General features: G+C 53.1%; 1 protein-coding gene across 4 annotated transcripts in view; it reads right to left on the bottom strand.

The window, feature by feature from the left end:
- Positions 1 to 2,676: 2,676 nt before the first annotated feature.
- The window catches only part of CABP1 (calcium binding protein 1), a 57,827-nt gene continuing 45,299 nt past the window's right edge, over positions 2,677 to 15,204 (bottom strand). For 3 of the 4 annotated variants that reach the window (XM_039245135.1, XM_039245213.1, XM_039245063.1), the window contains 6 exons: positions 10,844 to 11,023; positions 7,835 to 7,865; positions 7,435 to 7,578; positions 6,276 to 6,385; positions 5,911 to 6,058; positions 2,677 to 3,143 (listed from right to left, as the gene is read on the bottom strand). In XM_039245135.1, coding sequence (XP_039101066.1) covers positions 3,118 to 3,143; positions 5,911 to 6,058; positions 6,276 to 6,385; positions 7,435 to 7,578; positions 7,835 to 7,865; positions 10,844 to 11,023 — 639 coding nt within the window. In that variant the 3' untranslated portion in view covers positions 2,677 to 3,117. The remainder of the gene's footprint in view (positions 3,144 to 5,910; positions 6,059 to 6,275; positions 6,386 to 7,434; positions 7,579 to 7,834; positions 7,866 to 10,843; positions 11,024 to 15,204) is intronic. The other variant, XM_039244995.1, reaches the window with a different exon arrangement.

Raw genomic sequence — 15,204 nt, 5'->3', positions numbered from 1 at the left:
AGCCCACGAGCCGTGAGATCATGACCCGAGCCGAAGCCAGACGCTTCAGCAACTGAGCCCCCCAGGGACTCCCTACTTGTCTGTCTTCTTACCTGTTCGGACCCTGACACAGGACCTGCCCATGGTAGGTGTACAGTTAAATATGCATGCATGAATGAGTGAATTGAAGTTGACAAGCCATAAGGAGGCAAATCCTAGGCTCAGATTTAAGGAGCTTTCAGACAAGGGGAGCCCTTCTAACATGACCCAGACCCAGCTCCCCAGTGGAGGAGGTAATTAAGCCTTTGCCTGGTGCAGGTCACAGAAAGAATTCCCACCTGGGATAGGCTCCATCTAGAAAAATGAGTCTTGGTTCTTGGAATGTAGCAGAACGTTTTCTTCAAACGATCTAGGAATGGCTAAATATAAGAGAAGTTCAAGAAGAGAGTTCGAGCTTCAGCTTTGGAGGAGACCGAAGTCCAAGCCCAGGGCTTCCCCTTGTCCTGGGTACCGGGGTTTCTCTGAACAGTGGCCGGGCTATATATTCAAGTCGCTTTGTCATAGCCACTGTGTCTGTGATTAGGAGGTCACCACACTAGGGAAAGAAGTGTTCTAGGTGACCCTAACCCTCTCCCTGCGTTGCCACCAAGGGCTTGTCCTATCAGCTGACAGAGATGCCCACAGGAGCCCTCTTTCTACGATCTGCTCCTCTGGTCCTCTACGGTCACTGCATTTCCACAGCCATGTAGATCTGAGATCTCTGGGCAGAGCCGAGCCAATACAAGAGCCGGCAGAACTGCAGGCCTGCCTTGTGGGGCGCAGAGCCAAGGGCTTAGTCTCAGAATTGGATTATAAGAGTGAATTTGGAACTCCCAGCCCCCCTGGCCTCAGGGACATGGGGATTACCCAGGCCTCTGGTGGGGGCGGGGGGGATGGCCTTGGTCTTTCCCACATTCCTTGCCAAGTCTGAAAACAAGGATCCAGCCTCTGCTGCAGCACAGGGGCAGGGGCAGGGGTTTCCCCACGCACCCCCCACTTCCAGCTTTTAGCCCACAGCCTCCTCCACCCACGCTGCCTGGGAACACACCTGCCTCCCTGACCCCCACCCCCCACCCCAGGTCTGGGACTTACAGCGGGGTTATTCAAATTGCTGCCGTGCTCTGACAAGAACATCCCCTGGGGGCTTATTAGAGATGCAAATTCACGGACCCACTCCAGACTCTGAAGCAGAAGCCCTAGGGTGGAGCCCAGATCTGTGGCTTAACAAAATCTCCAGGTGATTCTTACACGCTAAAGTTTGAGAACCGCAGGCTTTTAGTATACTGGTCCATCCTACACGCCTGTCCAATCATGCCTTAACCTTGTCAAAGCTCCGGGGCACCTTCTACCCACTAACGTCTCCTTCGGACTCCTTCAACCCTTCACTTACAGAAATTAATGACAGTGATTACAACGGATCCCGTTTAATATTGCCATGCTGGGCACTTCCACCGCAGTTACGTGAACAGCGGCCCCTGGAGGGATGCAATGCTATGCCCTCAGAGCAGTTACTGGGGACTTTATTATCCTTTATTATTCCCCTATCGCATATGAGGAAACTGACGTTCAGAGAGGGGACATGACTGGCCCAAAGTCACACAGCAGGTAAACCCGGGGCCTAACAACCATACTCTCCCGCTTCCAGCGCTGCAGAGCAGACAGCAGCTGTCTGGACATCTGTCTTATGCATACACTGGGATTTCCTCCATGACAAACACCTTGTCATCACTTCTGCAGGAAAGCCTCTCCTGACCTCCCCAGACTACACCAGGCCTTCTTATTATACCCTACCATGGGTCCCTGCTTTTTTCCTTAATAAAAGCATCACAAGGGATGCCTGGGTGGCTCAGCTGGTTGGGCGGCCGACTTCGGATCAGGTCATGATCTCGCAGTTCGTGGGTTCGAGCCCCTCATCGGGCTCCGTGCTGACAGCTCGGAGCCTGGAGCCTGCTTCGGATTCTTTGTCTCCCTCTCTCTCTGCCCTTCCCCTACTCATGCTCTGTCCTTCTCTGTCTCTCAAAAATAAATAAATGTTAAAAAAAAAAAAGGCATAACAATTTGTAACCACATAGTGAGGTATTTCATGTCTGCCTCCCCACCAGTATGGAAGCTCCAGGAAGACAGGAAGGGGACAGACCCGGCTAGATGCTTACCCAATTTCTATTCTCCTCTTTTTTTTTTTTTTTTATGTTTTTTTTTTTATTTATTTCTAGGAGAGAGAGAGAGAGAGAGAGACAGCGGAGCAGGGGAGGGTCAGAGAGAGAGGGAGTCACAGACTGAAACAGGCTCCAGGCTCTGAGCTGGCAGTCAGCACAGAGCCCGATGCGGGGCTCGAACCCATGAACCGCGAGATCATGACCTAAGCGAAAGTCGGACGCTCAATTGACTAAGCCACCCAGGCGCCCCTCTATTCTCCTTTTCTTAGCCTGACTTTGTGTGGGGCAACTGGGTACCCAGCTAAGTCACTATAATCCCCAGGCTCCCCTTCAGCTAAAAGTACGAGGTTCTGGCTTCTGAGATGAGAGTGGGTGCATAATGGTGCTCAATAAATGCATGTTCAATGCAGGACTGTTCAGCCAGCTCTGGGCATGCGGTCAGCACGCAGGAAATGCACGCCATCTGATGCGGCCCAAGCAGCAAAGAACCCCACAGCTGGCCTTGTCTTGGAAATATTTTTATTAGTTCTGAGAGAACAGGGCTGCGGCGAGCTGGGATGGGCACAGAGCAAAGGAGGGCGGCGAGAGGCTTTGCCCCGGGGCGGACATGCTGGGGGGGGGGGGGCGCTGCTGGCAGGCTCCCTGGCCCACCCCACCGGCAGCGGCTGGGTCCATGGCACTTGGCGCCCGGCGTGACCTCTGCTGGCTTGGCACTGTGGCCTCCTCGTGGGCGGGCGCCCCCCTTTCCAGTTGCAGGAGTCGTGAGTCTTTCACAGTGCGGAGGGGAGGGGGTCCAGGGTGGGCACCTCCCTGGGGTGCAGGCAGGCCCCTTCCGCCAGTCCGTCCTGGGCTCTCGGCGGCTACGGCGGGGTGAGGCGCGCTCTGGCTCCTCTTCCCCCGCCCAGGGGGGGAGCTTGGCAGTCTTGGAGGGGCCCTTGTGGCCTCAGCGGGACATCATCCGGACAAACTCTGGGGGGGCACAGGACAGGACAGGGTGGGGAGAAAGCAGTCATCAGGCCCAGCTCAGGACACAGCCTCCAAATCTCTCTCGGATCTGAGCACCGCCCCCCCCGCCCCCCCCATCGCCACAGCTCCTGCCTCAGGGCTGGTCCCCTACAGCCCTCTGGCCTCTTCCAATCCAATCCATCTCGTACACAGCAGCTGGACCCGCGGGCAGGGCCTTGCTCATCTGCATAGCTGACCCCTCTGAAACCTCCCAGGCTCCCCTCTGGATAATGTCCAATATCCTTTTTAAAAAAAATTTTTTTTAATGTTTTTTATTTATTTCTGAGAGACAGAGAGACAGTGTGAGCAGGGGAGGGTCAGAGAGAGAGAGGGAGACACAGAATCTGAAGCAGGCTCCAGGCTCTGAGCTGGCTGTCAGCACAGAGCCCGACGCGGGGCTCAAACCCACAAACTGTGAGATCATGACCTGAGCCGAAGTAGGCCGCTTAACCGACTGAGCCGCCCAGGCTCCCTGATAATGTCCAATATCCTGATGTGACCTCCGGGCCCTCCCTGCTGTGGCCCCAGCGGACGCCGCTCTCACCACTCACCCCCAATCCATTACGCTCCAGCCACACGGATCTCCCTGTGGGTGCAGCTGGCACACTCGCTCTCCCTCTACCTCTCAGCTTGCCTGCAACCCGTCCCCTCTCTCTTCTTTTTAACTAGACTTGATTTTATTTTTTTTTAGAGCTGTTTTAGGTTCACAGCAGCATTAAGCAGAAAGTACAGAGTTACCATATCCACCCTGCCTTCCCAGCACACAGCCTCCCCTACTATCGACATCCGGCACCAGAGTGGGACCTTTGTTCTAACTGATGAACCCACAGTAACATATCGTTAGCACGCAGAGGCCACAGTGACATTCAGGTTCAGCCTTGGTGCTGTACGTTCTGTGGGCTGGGACAAATGTATAATGATGTGTATCCACCACTATAGTGTCGTACAGACTGGTGTCCCTGCCCTGAAAATCCCCTGTGCTCCACCTATCCATCCCCCCACCCCACCCCGCTCCCCTGCACAACCCTTAGCAACCACTGATCTTTTCACCGTCTCCATAGTTTTATCTTTTCAAGAATGTCATACAGTTGGAACCACACACTATGTCGCCTTTTCAGATTGGCTTCATTCACTCAGTGAGATGCACTTAAGATCTCTCCGTGTCTTTTTGTGGCTTGCCGGCTCATTTCTCTTTAGCGTGAATAATATTCCACTGTCACCCTTTGTCCACTCACCAACTGAAGAGCATCGCGGTCGCTTCCAGGTTTTGGCAATTATGAATAAAGCTGCTATAAACATCCGTGTGCAGGTTTCTGTGTGGACGTAAGTTTCAATTCATTTGGGTAAATACCCTTTCCTTCTGCTTCACCTGGTGGCTCCTACTCATCTCTTAGAGTGCTCTGTATTTATAGCCTCCTCCAGGAAATCTGCCCTAGCCCCCCTCCAGCTTGGCAAGATGCCTCCCCTGCACCCCACAGATCACTGTATTTCCCCCAAAACTGCAGGGACTACACTGTTGGCTTCTGTTTTCCTTGCTGGTCTTGGGCTCCTCAAGGCAGATCTTGACACACAGTAGACCTACATGCAATGCATATGGGCAGAATGGATGGGGGTGCTGGGCTTGCAGGGATGGGCCGTCGTCTGTGAGGGGGCACTAGTGGGACACGGGGTGACCCAAAATCTTCAGCTCTGCTGGCAGCAAAGCCTTCTTTCCACATAGCCACACCCTCCTCAGACTTGGAGTCTAACAGCTCCCCAGAAAGGGGCTCCCAACTTTTCTGTTCTGGACACACTCACATCCTGGTACATGTTTATCTTGTCTCTCTGCTCGGAAGGCGAGTTCCCGGAGCACAGAGGCAACATTTTCCTGTGTTGTGGCACCAGGTCCCAGAGCTGTCTCGAGCGGTATCATGCAGGGTTACTTATGTAGTAGCTGAGACCCCAGGCCTGGTTTATGATCCAGCTCTGTGTCTTAACGGTTTGGTAATCTCGAGCAAGCCATAGGACCTCTCTGAGCCTCACTTTCCTCATCTGTAACATGAGGCAATAATAGTGCAATCCAGACAGTTGTCGTGAAAATAAAATGCGATGATATATGTCAGCGTACCTGGTATAGTGGTCGTTACATAATAGATGCACAATAAATGGTAACTATTATAATTATTACTGATTCCTTTAAAAAAAAGGAAAGCTTTTACTGAGCATTAGTTCTGCACCAGGTATTGAATTATGAGGAAATACAGAGATAAAGAAAATGGTGTTCTTCTCAAAAAGTTCAGTCAAGCAGAGGTATCACTAGTGCGTGGGGAGCAGTGAGAAGAACGAGTGAGTGAGTCTGAGGTGCTGTGAAAGCCTAGAGAAGAGGGATTCAGCCTGAAGAACCAGGTATATATATACACACACAGAAATATACAGATATATACATATATATATATAAATAAATGATTGTATGGATAACTGTTTAGAGATGGATGAATGGATAGATACCTGGACACAGAAGAGATGGATGGAACAGATGGAGAGATAGATCTGGCAAGATGGACCGATGGATGGTTGGGTGTAGGGATGGATGGGAAGGTGGATTACAGGGGTGCATAGATGGAGGGGTAGAAGAATGGAATGGTAGGGAAAGAATGGAGGAAAGATGGAGTCATGATGGACACACAGTTGGAAGTCTCCATGTATGGCCACTACTGCCTTGGCTTCTCTCCCACATTCAAACCCCACCTACCTTCAAAGTCTACTCGTCCATCCCCATTGAGGTCCACATCTCGGATAATTTCCTCTATGTCTCGGTGTCCCACCTGATGGCCCAGGAGTTTCCTCATGGCCTCACGCAACTCACTGGTGCTTATCTCCCCATCACCATTGGTGTCAAACTAGAGAAGGCCGGGAGGAGAAAAGGGTGGCTACAATATGGGGGGCCCAAGGTTAGGCCCCTTTTCTAGTATCATTGTCCCTCCTTCCCAGAGACTCTTCTCTGTCCAAGATCCTTCCCCAGGTCTGTGATTCAGGGCTTGAGTTTTTTTTCAAGTAACTGTCCTGGGGTTGGAATTCTAACTCCCCGCCTGTGCCTGTCCAGTGCCCGTCACTCACCTCTCGGAAAGCATCTCGAAGTTCCTTCACTCCGATCATATCTGCTGTTTCCGCCAGGAGTTTAGGTCCCATCAGCTCTACGAAGTCATCGAAATCCACATGGCCACCCACTGGAGACAGAGGAAAGGGCTAGGTCATCTGTCCAACCACTCCCCACCTCTGACTAAGAAAAGGAAGGCACTGTGAAGCTCTCCATGACTGATCCAGTGCCAGGTCCAGTGTACAACCAAAAGCCAAATGAGGACACACAGGTGACCATGGACAGGTGGCTTATCAAAGAATGGGTCAGGGGAGTGGCCAGGGTTAGACTGAAGGAACCAGTCAGGAGGTGGATAGAAGCAGATACAGATGGGAGAAAGACACACTGGGTCACAGAGACAGGCGAAGAATGTCAGAGACAGAGAGACAGAGACACATGAGTGGAAAGGCAGAGAGAAGCAGAAGTTATGAGAGCCTGGCCCACCTGCCCCAAGTCTTACTCTTCATGTGCAAATGGAAGCTCAAGTTCAACAAGATCCCTCAGCAGGTAGGAGTGGTGAAGAATCAACACCCACCCCACCCCCTGCTCACAACGGCTTTCAGCCAGTGACTGCTGACGCGCCCCCAGTGGAGGGGTGAGGGCTCTAACTTTAAGGGTGGAGGGGTGAGGCCTCTAACTTCAAGCCAGGCTTGCTACATGAACTCCCGAGCTGCCTAAGCAGAATGAGACTCAGGCCACTCCCGGTGCTAGCTGGCTCCAGAGTTCTCCCTTTGTGGCTCCTTCTCACTATGGTCTCACTTACTACTCCCTGCTGATGCTCTCCTTTCCCTCCCAAATAAACTGCTTGCACTCAAATCCTCGTCTCAGGGCCTGCTTCTGGGAGAACCCCAAAACTAAGACAGAGAATAACACAGTAATGAGAACTTCCTTCCGTTCCACAATCACCGCATGCCAGGTACCGTGCTGTTTTGCAGATAGTCTCTCATTGACTTCCTGTGCTCCTCTCATTGTACAGTTTACAGGTGAGGAAAAGGAGGCTCAGAGAGGGTAAGTGGTTTGCCCCAAGTCACGGAGCTGGGAAGAGATGGGCCCAGAACTTAAGCCCGGGCCTGAGTGACTGCAGAGAGCTTGGGGGGGCGGGGATGGGAAGGGAAGAGGGTGCCGGGTGGAGGGACTCACGGTTCATGTTGATCTGCTGGGATAGCTCAATAAGTTCCATCTCGGTGGGCATGTAGCCCATGGTACGCATGCAGTTGCCCAGGTCCCGGCAGTTGATGTAGCCATCCTTGTCCTTGTCAAATTCTCTGAAGGCCTCTCGGAGCTCTGAGGGACAGAATAAAAGTGGGCATGGCTTTGGGGGGGGGGCACCAAGCCTCTGAGCAGAGGCAGCCTGGGTGAGCCCCTGGCCCAGAGAGCCAGACCCTGGAGCCAGGACGTGCTCCTCTGACAGCTCGCTCCACAGAGGCTGCCCAGCCCCATGCCGGGCCTCGTCCGCAGGAGGTCAAGATGTCGCTGCCTCTCTTCCCACCAATCTCCTGGATAGCTGAGCAACCCTGTCCCCCAAGGGGCTGGGTCTTACCTTCAATCTCCTCCGGCCGCAGCGATCTGTCCTGAAACAAAAGAACGTGTCCTATTAGCAGCTGCAAGGGACCTAGAAGTCACAAAATCCCCATCCAAGGGACAGCGAGCATCGAGTGGGACGCATGCCTGGACCACATCTTTGAGGGAAAAAGCTGTGGCCCCACATCTCCCATAGACATGGGAGGTGACCAGGGACCCCCGAGCCCCATCCGGCCTGGGCAGAGAGCCTCTGTGTCCCCATTCCAGACACAAGGATGTGTCAGGGAACAGAGTTGGTCTGGAGGCCAAAACCTGTAAATAAAGCAGGGTGGGCGGGAGGTCACAACAGTGTGGGAATCTGGAAGGCGATGGAAGGAAGGAGGGGCTGGAGGGACAGAAAGCAGGCTGCCCATGAGGGAGGAAGAGGAGGAGGAGGAGCCGAGGGTGTGGAGGTAGATTTCAGGCTGTGCCCTGCCACTCGGGCATGGCCCGCCTTCTCCAGTTTGACCCCCATCCTACACCTGGCTCTGTCACGGGACACAGCATAGGACCCTGGTGGCCGCCAGTGGCACTGGCAGCCACCAGGGTCCAAAGCACACATCTCCAGCTTCAAGCAGTGCCCAGATCTCCTTGGAGAGTCAAGGAAACCCTGGGTCCAGGCATCTGAACAGATGGCAGACAAGTCTCCAAAGAGCAGGCCCAGAGGACGCACGGGGTAGGTTCTGGCTGGTGAGGTGCCAGCCACCCCAGGCCTTCCCAGGAGGCAGCCAGACCGGCATGACATTGATTCCCCACTGGACATATTCAGTCAGCTCCAAAACTGGTGCACTGGGCCCATCCTCCCTGTCACAGCTCTCTGTCTTTGGGCAGGAGGAACGCGGGGCAGGGTGCGCCCACCCTGAGGAAGCACATACCAGGTGTGGGCACACCCATCGTTAACCCAGACGTGCAGGCGGGCCGCAGTGAGCGGGGGGCATCTCAGCTGTGCACACGGTCAGGGCAGGCAAGAGACAGCTTCAGCCCACCCACTGTAAACTGGCCCTAGGTCAAGGGACCCCAGCTCCGGAAAGTCTGAGAATCTTCCAGAAAGGGGCTGCCGAGCAGTGTCTTGTGGGACAAGCGGGTGCACAGGACCCCGTGCTCAGGAGCGGCTAAGTGAGGCAGGACAGCGTTGAGAATGCACGTGAGCCGGAACTGAGCAGGCTGTAAGCTATCCAGTCCCGGCAGGGGTGTTTCTAGCTGAGGGCAGGATTCACTGAAGGTATGCATATCTCTGCAAGATGACTGTATGGACTTCCGCCGTAAAAGCCTGTCACAGTGCACTGTCGTCACTCCCTTCCTAGTCTGGCTTGGATGCTGGGTGGCTGAAAAGGATGATTTTTGCAATGCCCTGTACCCCCTCAGAAGTGAAGTGAGCTAGTAGGCGAGTGTACGTGTGTCCACACGTGTGTGGAGGACATTGGCTAGGACAAGCCACTTGGACGTGACTCCTTTCCCTTCCTTCAAGCCTCAAGCAGGCTCCCACATCTCCAGAACCCAGCTCTGCAGGACTGGAGGGGAACAGGGTACTGTTGACCCTTCCACTTCTTGCATAGCCAGAGCCAGGAGCAGGAAGGCCAGGTAACCCTTCTTCGTGCGCCTGGTCTGGCTGAGTCCTGGCAGCTGGCCCCTGGATCACATGCTCCCCTGTGTGAAGCAGGGCCGGGGATGCCTACCGAGGTGACAGGGAGGCTGTGAGCACCATCCCCAGGGGTGAGAGGGGAAGATGAGCACATGAATTCCCCTTTCTCCCCAGTTTATGTGGTCCGGGAGAAGAGCTGGGGCTCTAGTGTCAGACAAACAAACGCGAGTGCAAAGTCCAGATCTGCTACTTCCTAACTGTGGGGTCTTGGGTAGGTCACTTCAGCTCCCCAAGCCGCAGTCTCCTCATCGGGAAAATGGGTTAAGACTAGTACCCACCTCATAGGACCTTTGTGAGGATCCCGTGAGACAAGACATGTAAAGTGTTTAGGGGGCGCCTGGGTGGCTCAGTCGGTCAAGCATCCGACTCTTGATCTTGGCTCAGGTCATGATCTCGCAGTTCATGGGTTCAAGCCCCACATCAAGCTCTGCACTGACTGCACAGAGCATGCTTGGGATTCTCTGTCTCCCCCTGCCCCTCTCTGCCCTTTCCCTGCTCACACTCTCTGTCTCAAAAATAAATAAACTTAAAACAAATAAAGTGTTTAGCATGTAGCATTCAATAATGGAACCTTCATACATTTGTATCTATAACATCACCATTACCCTCTCCTTGTGACTGCTCATATACCTAAAGGAGGTTGCCCAATATAGTAGCCACATGTGGCTATTGGAATTGGAATTGGAATTGAATAGAATGAACAGTTCAGTTCCTCAGTCACGCTAGCCACATTTCAAGAGCTCAATGGCCACGCGGGGCTGGCAGCTACTATATTGGACAACACTGATTACAGAGTATGTCCATCACTGTAGGAAGGACCAGACAGGCCTGTGTATTCAGGATGGAGTACAGGAAACCCTGGAGTCAGGCTCTCAAAGTTCGAACCCTACCTCTGCCACCCACTAGCTGTGATCTCGAGCACGTTAGCTCCCCAACTCAGTTTCCTCATCTGTAACATGGGGATGATCATAGTACTTACCTCTCGGAGTTGCTCTGAGACTTAATTGAAGAGATGCACCAAAGCACTTAGTACAGTACCTCGCACATAGTAAGTGCTCAAAAAAAAAAACCAAAACAAAACTCCCCCCCCTCAAAAAAAAAAAACAAACAAGCAAAGAAACAACAACAAAAAACCCCATGAGCTGCTGTTATTACTTCTTGCTGGTGGATGTGGATTCACCAGCGCTTTGCAGCCATGGGTGGGAAACTTTGGGGGTCAAATTCACAAGTTGAGGGTTTGGGGTACATCCATTAGGGAGCTGTGTACCAAGCCCCTCTTCTTCCCAGCACCTCGTTATGCCCTTGAAGCCAAGTCGAGTGAGGCGCCACTGGGGCCAACTTACGTACAGGCTGCCTGTTCTCGGCGAAGCCCTTGCGCAGGAAAATGCAGGCAGGGCCCAGCAGGTTGTGCATGACGGCGCAGTTCTGGGCCAGCATCAGGAGCGGTCCTGGGTGCTCGCCGCCGGCCGCCGGCCCCTCCTCGCTCGTCTGCACCACTGTGTAGCTGCTCTTCTCCTCCTGGCGCATCTTCAGCCAGCACCAAGCAAATACAAAAGAGAGGCAAGGGCGTCACGTCCCTGCCCAGCCGGCCCTCCTGGCCTCGGCCTGGCTCCTGGTCCCAGAAGGGGCTCTCCTCAAGCGGGGACCCTGGAGAGTTGTGCAGCATGTTCAGGGAGCTCTCGGGGTGCATGGGAGGCAGGAGTCAAATCGGTTCGACAGATGGGAGTCTCTGATCCTTGCCTGAAATGGAGGCTGCGGGGAGAGCTGGGTGCAACACCCGCTGTGTGGCACACAACACACACATGCTCACAACACACACACACGTGCACAAAACCACACACTCGTATGCGTGCAGAAGATTAGAAAGAGAAGGAGGCAGAGGGAGGCTTCTGTTCCAACCAATGGGAAGTGCTCACTCAAAGACTAATGAATACCGTCCTTGCCCAAGATGCTCCTAAACGGACTTTTGACCCTACCTCCACTGGACCTCACTGGAAGGCAGTGAGGACAACCAGAGCTGGGAACACACAGAGCAGGCCCGGGTAGGCTGCTGGGCTGGCAGGTGGAAACACAGGGCCCTAGCCAACATAACCGAGCAGGCAGGGTAAGAGGGGGGACTGTCCCCTCTGAAGGACAGCGCTACTTAACTCTGCCCAAGGTTGCCAGCCCTTCAGCTGGGCCAAGCAAAGGCCGTCCGTGGGCCAGGTTCTACCCAGTTGGCTGCCTCAAGACTAGACACTCACTGCTCCCAGCAATTCTCCTTCTTCTCCCTTCTGCCTCTGGCTCACTGCCCGGCCCAGCCTGCCCAACCTCTAGAGGCTGAGGCAGGGGCCCTCTCTCTACTTACCGAATATAGCTGTGCTCTCGGGCCCTGGCCCTCCCCTCCTCCTCCCTGACAGTTCCCATGCAGCTATAAAAAGTCAGCACTGCCCACAGACTGTCCCCTTTGGACAACAGCAGCATCCAGACACAACATTCTAGTCCACCCCGGCCTCCCCAGGATGCCCAAGGCCCCCCAGGATCCAGGTCAGGGTGCTTGGCCTTCAGTCCTGAGCTTTGACGAGCTTGGATTTAGAGGCAAACCTTCAAAGGAGAAACAGAGCAGCTGAAACTTGGAGGGTCCCCACCCTCTGTCCTGCCATACCCCACTTGCTGCCAGCTTCCTCCAGCTCACAGAAGGCCAGGTCCAGAAGAAGATCCTGCGACCCAAGGCGTGGCCTGTCCCCCAGGCTGAGAACCAGAACAGCCTCTCCCAGCTTACCTCGTCTTCCCTCTCCTCCAGGGCATCTTCTCCCCAAAGCCCCATGCTCTGGGGCTCCAGAATAGGCTCCCTTCCAACTTCCTAAGCCTCTCCCAGGCCTAGAGAGAGGGGAGCAGTATCCTGGCTCCTCAGAGGGGAGGCAGCTATTCATGCTCAGTGCAAGGCCCAAGTTCAGTGAATGCAATAGGGTGGGGTCTCTGGCTATTTCAGAACTTGAGAGATGTTAGGCAGACCAAGGGCCATTCTGGTTTGACGTCTGAAAGAGTTCAGGGCCTCGGCCATACTCTCAAAGGCTCCCAGGACCCAGGCCAGAGCAAAGGCAAAACCAGAGAGACCTTCCCAACTGGGAGGCTGGCTCAGAGGAATCTCGGGAGTAGAGAGCTCGACCCCAGGAAACAAGCTCCCGAGATGTATGCAAAAATCCGCCTTTTTGTTTCTGGCTGTGTCTCCTATACTTGGCTCAGCGTGAGCTCAAGCCAGGAAGGAGGAGGCAGCACAGAGGAGGCTCAGAGCTCGGAGAGGAGATTTAGTACACTGGCTTAGGACTCAAACAGTCTCGGGGACAAATTCTGGCCCTGCCCCTTGCCTGCTATGTAACCTTGGGCAAGTGACTGCACCTCTCTGTGCTCTGGGTTCCTTCTCGGTCTGGTGGGGGAGACATGTGGCCCCTCGCAGGATTCTTGTGAGAAATAAATGAGCTATTGCACGGTGCCTAGAGCACTGTCAGAGCCGAATGCATGGAGTTGCCATGGGGATGACAATGACGATGATAAGGACAACGATGATGATGGAGATGCAACATAAGAGGTGCTGGGAGCCAGAAGGCATTTACTTCTGGCTCCAGAGGAAGTGGGAGAATATTTACCAATCAGGAAAGAACTGAGAAGGATGGAGAAGAATGTGTTCCCACGAAGAAGGTACCCGTGGTGGCTGGGGAATTTCCACTGCATCTCTTGATCATAATACTGCCTGGCACCAAGTCGCCCCAGGAGGCTGCTGTTCTTCCCTGGCCAGTGATGGCACCTGACAGCCTGATCCTGCCCCACAAAGAGCCCAGAGCAGGCCGCCTCTCTCCATTGCCAGTTCCTTGGCTACCATGCTCAGGAAGCCAAGTGGGCAGTGGCTTATGGGCTTGACAATGTCTCCTGGCACCGAGGGGACATCTCCCCAAGAGGAGCGTGGCAACAGGAGGGGTCAGCTTGCCTCGTGACCTTACAGCTTTCTAATAACACAAGCTGGCTAAGAGAAGGCAGGTCAGAGCTTGCTCTCACTTGGAAGGTATTCAAGGAGCGGGTGAGTGAGTAAGCAAGTGCCTGGCGAAGTGGAGGAAGGAATCACTGCAGGGAGTGGGGATCAGGACGACCTGTAAGGTCAAGTGCGGGAACCTATGAATAACATTCCTGACAGCAGGAAAGAGACAGGAAGCCTCTCACGGAGGCAAAAATAAAAGTAAAATACCATCTATGGATTCACACAGACCTGCGTTTCCAAAATCTCTACTCTGCTTCCACTCGGCTGTGTGACTTTAGGAAAGCTCTTAAGTCCCGCTCCTTGCTCGATAAAATAGCCAAGGGAAGGTGGAAAAGAGCAGATGAGATTACAGAGGCTGGATGTGTTGTAGCTTTTCAGAAGAAAGCAATTGTTGCTATTACGAAAAAAAATGAAATTGAATGCAAGAAGTTTTATTATCTTTTACCCTATTCCATGGACTCAAAACCTCTCCTATTTTCCTTTTTGCTTCCATCCTCGTTCTCAGAAAACCCAGAGTGGAAACACTAGGATCATGATGATAATAATAATAGTTACCATTTACTGAGTACTCCATTCCAGGCAGTGTGCACAGGGCTTTTATTTGCTTCTGACAATCACCTCGGGGGGTAAATATTAGTATTTCCACTTGATGGACAAGGGAATTGAGGTCCAGAGAGGTCAAGTAACTTGCCCAAAGTCGCATGGCTGGAAAGAAAAGATTGGAGAAGCCTGGCTCTTAAACACTCTGCTGTGTACGGGGTGGAGCAGAGGGATAAATCTTGTTCTTAAGTTCTCTTTAAGCTTTGGACAAAACCCGGGGTGGGGGTGGGGGCGGGGCAGGCTCTCACCCCGTGGTCCTCTAGACTAATTCAGGTCAGTTTCTGCTTCTCTGCAACTGTGTGGAGGCCAATTCTGATGCCAAAGCCTCTTTTAAGATGCCCGATGATGGGGGCCGTGTGCACAGAAGAAACACTCAACCCTCGGAGGGATCCAAGGAACAGTGAAGATAAGAGGGAATTTGGTGTGAGCAGCTTAGCTACATGAAGAAGATGATGAGCAAAAAAGCTCAACATTTCCTAAATTAAGAGACTATCAAACTGACCCAGGAGGTAGGTAGTATGGGGTTAGGGACAGAGATGCCATTAGTTAACCTAAGACCTCCAGTTAAGTCACTTTACCTGAGTGGCAATCAAGTTCCTTGTCTGAAAAATGAAAGAACCGGAAGAAAGCATCCCTATCATTCCTTCTTCCTTTAAGTAATATCCGAGTTTCTTCTACGGCTTAGCTACAGAGGGCTAGAAATACAAGCAGAGCCCAGTTGAAGCAAAACCCTATAGATGTAAGCCCAGCTTTGCGTGAAAAACGTTTTGGAGGCAATGATTTGCTTTCCAAAAGGAATTCTTGCAAAAGGCTATTATCCTGGTACATAAGCAATAAATCCACTACAGAAAGCGACTTACAGACACCTTTGCTCAACATCCTATTTCTCAGTGGAAACAATCCAGGGCCCTGAATCAGTCTGGTCCTAGTTGAGATTTTCTGACCTGATTCAAGAATTATTGAGGGTGGCGGGGGATACCCCAGTAGCAATGGGATCGACTTCAAAACCCACAACTCTGAAGGTTTAGAGACCACCAGAGAGAGGGCCAGATACTCTCAAAGAGATGAATGAGTCCCTGGCCCTACAGCCGGAAAG

This window comes from Hyaena hyaena, unplaced genomic scaffold, assembly GCF_003009895.1.
Source record: "Hyaena hyaena isolate Hyena2069 unplaced genomic scaffold, ASM300989v1 scaffold_0, whole genome shotgun sequence".
NCBI lineage: Eukaryota > Metazoa > Chordata > Mammalia > Carnivora > Hyaenidae > Hyaena > Hyaena hyaena.
This window is presented reverse-complemented; position numbering and strand designations above follow the sequence as displayed.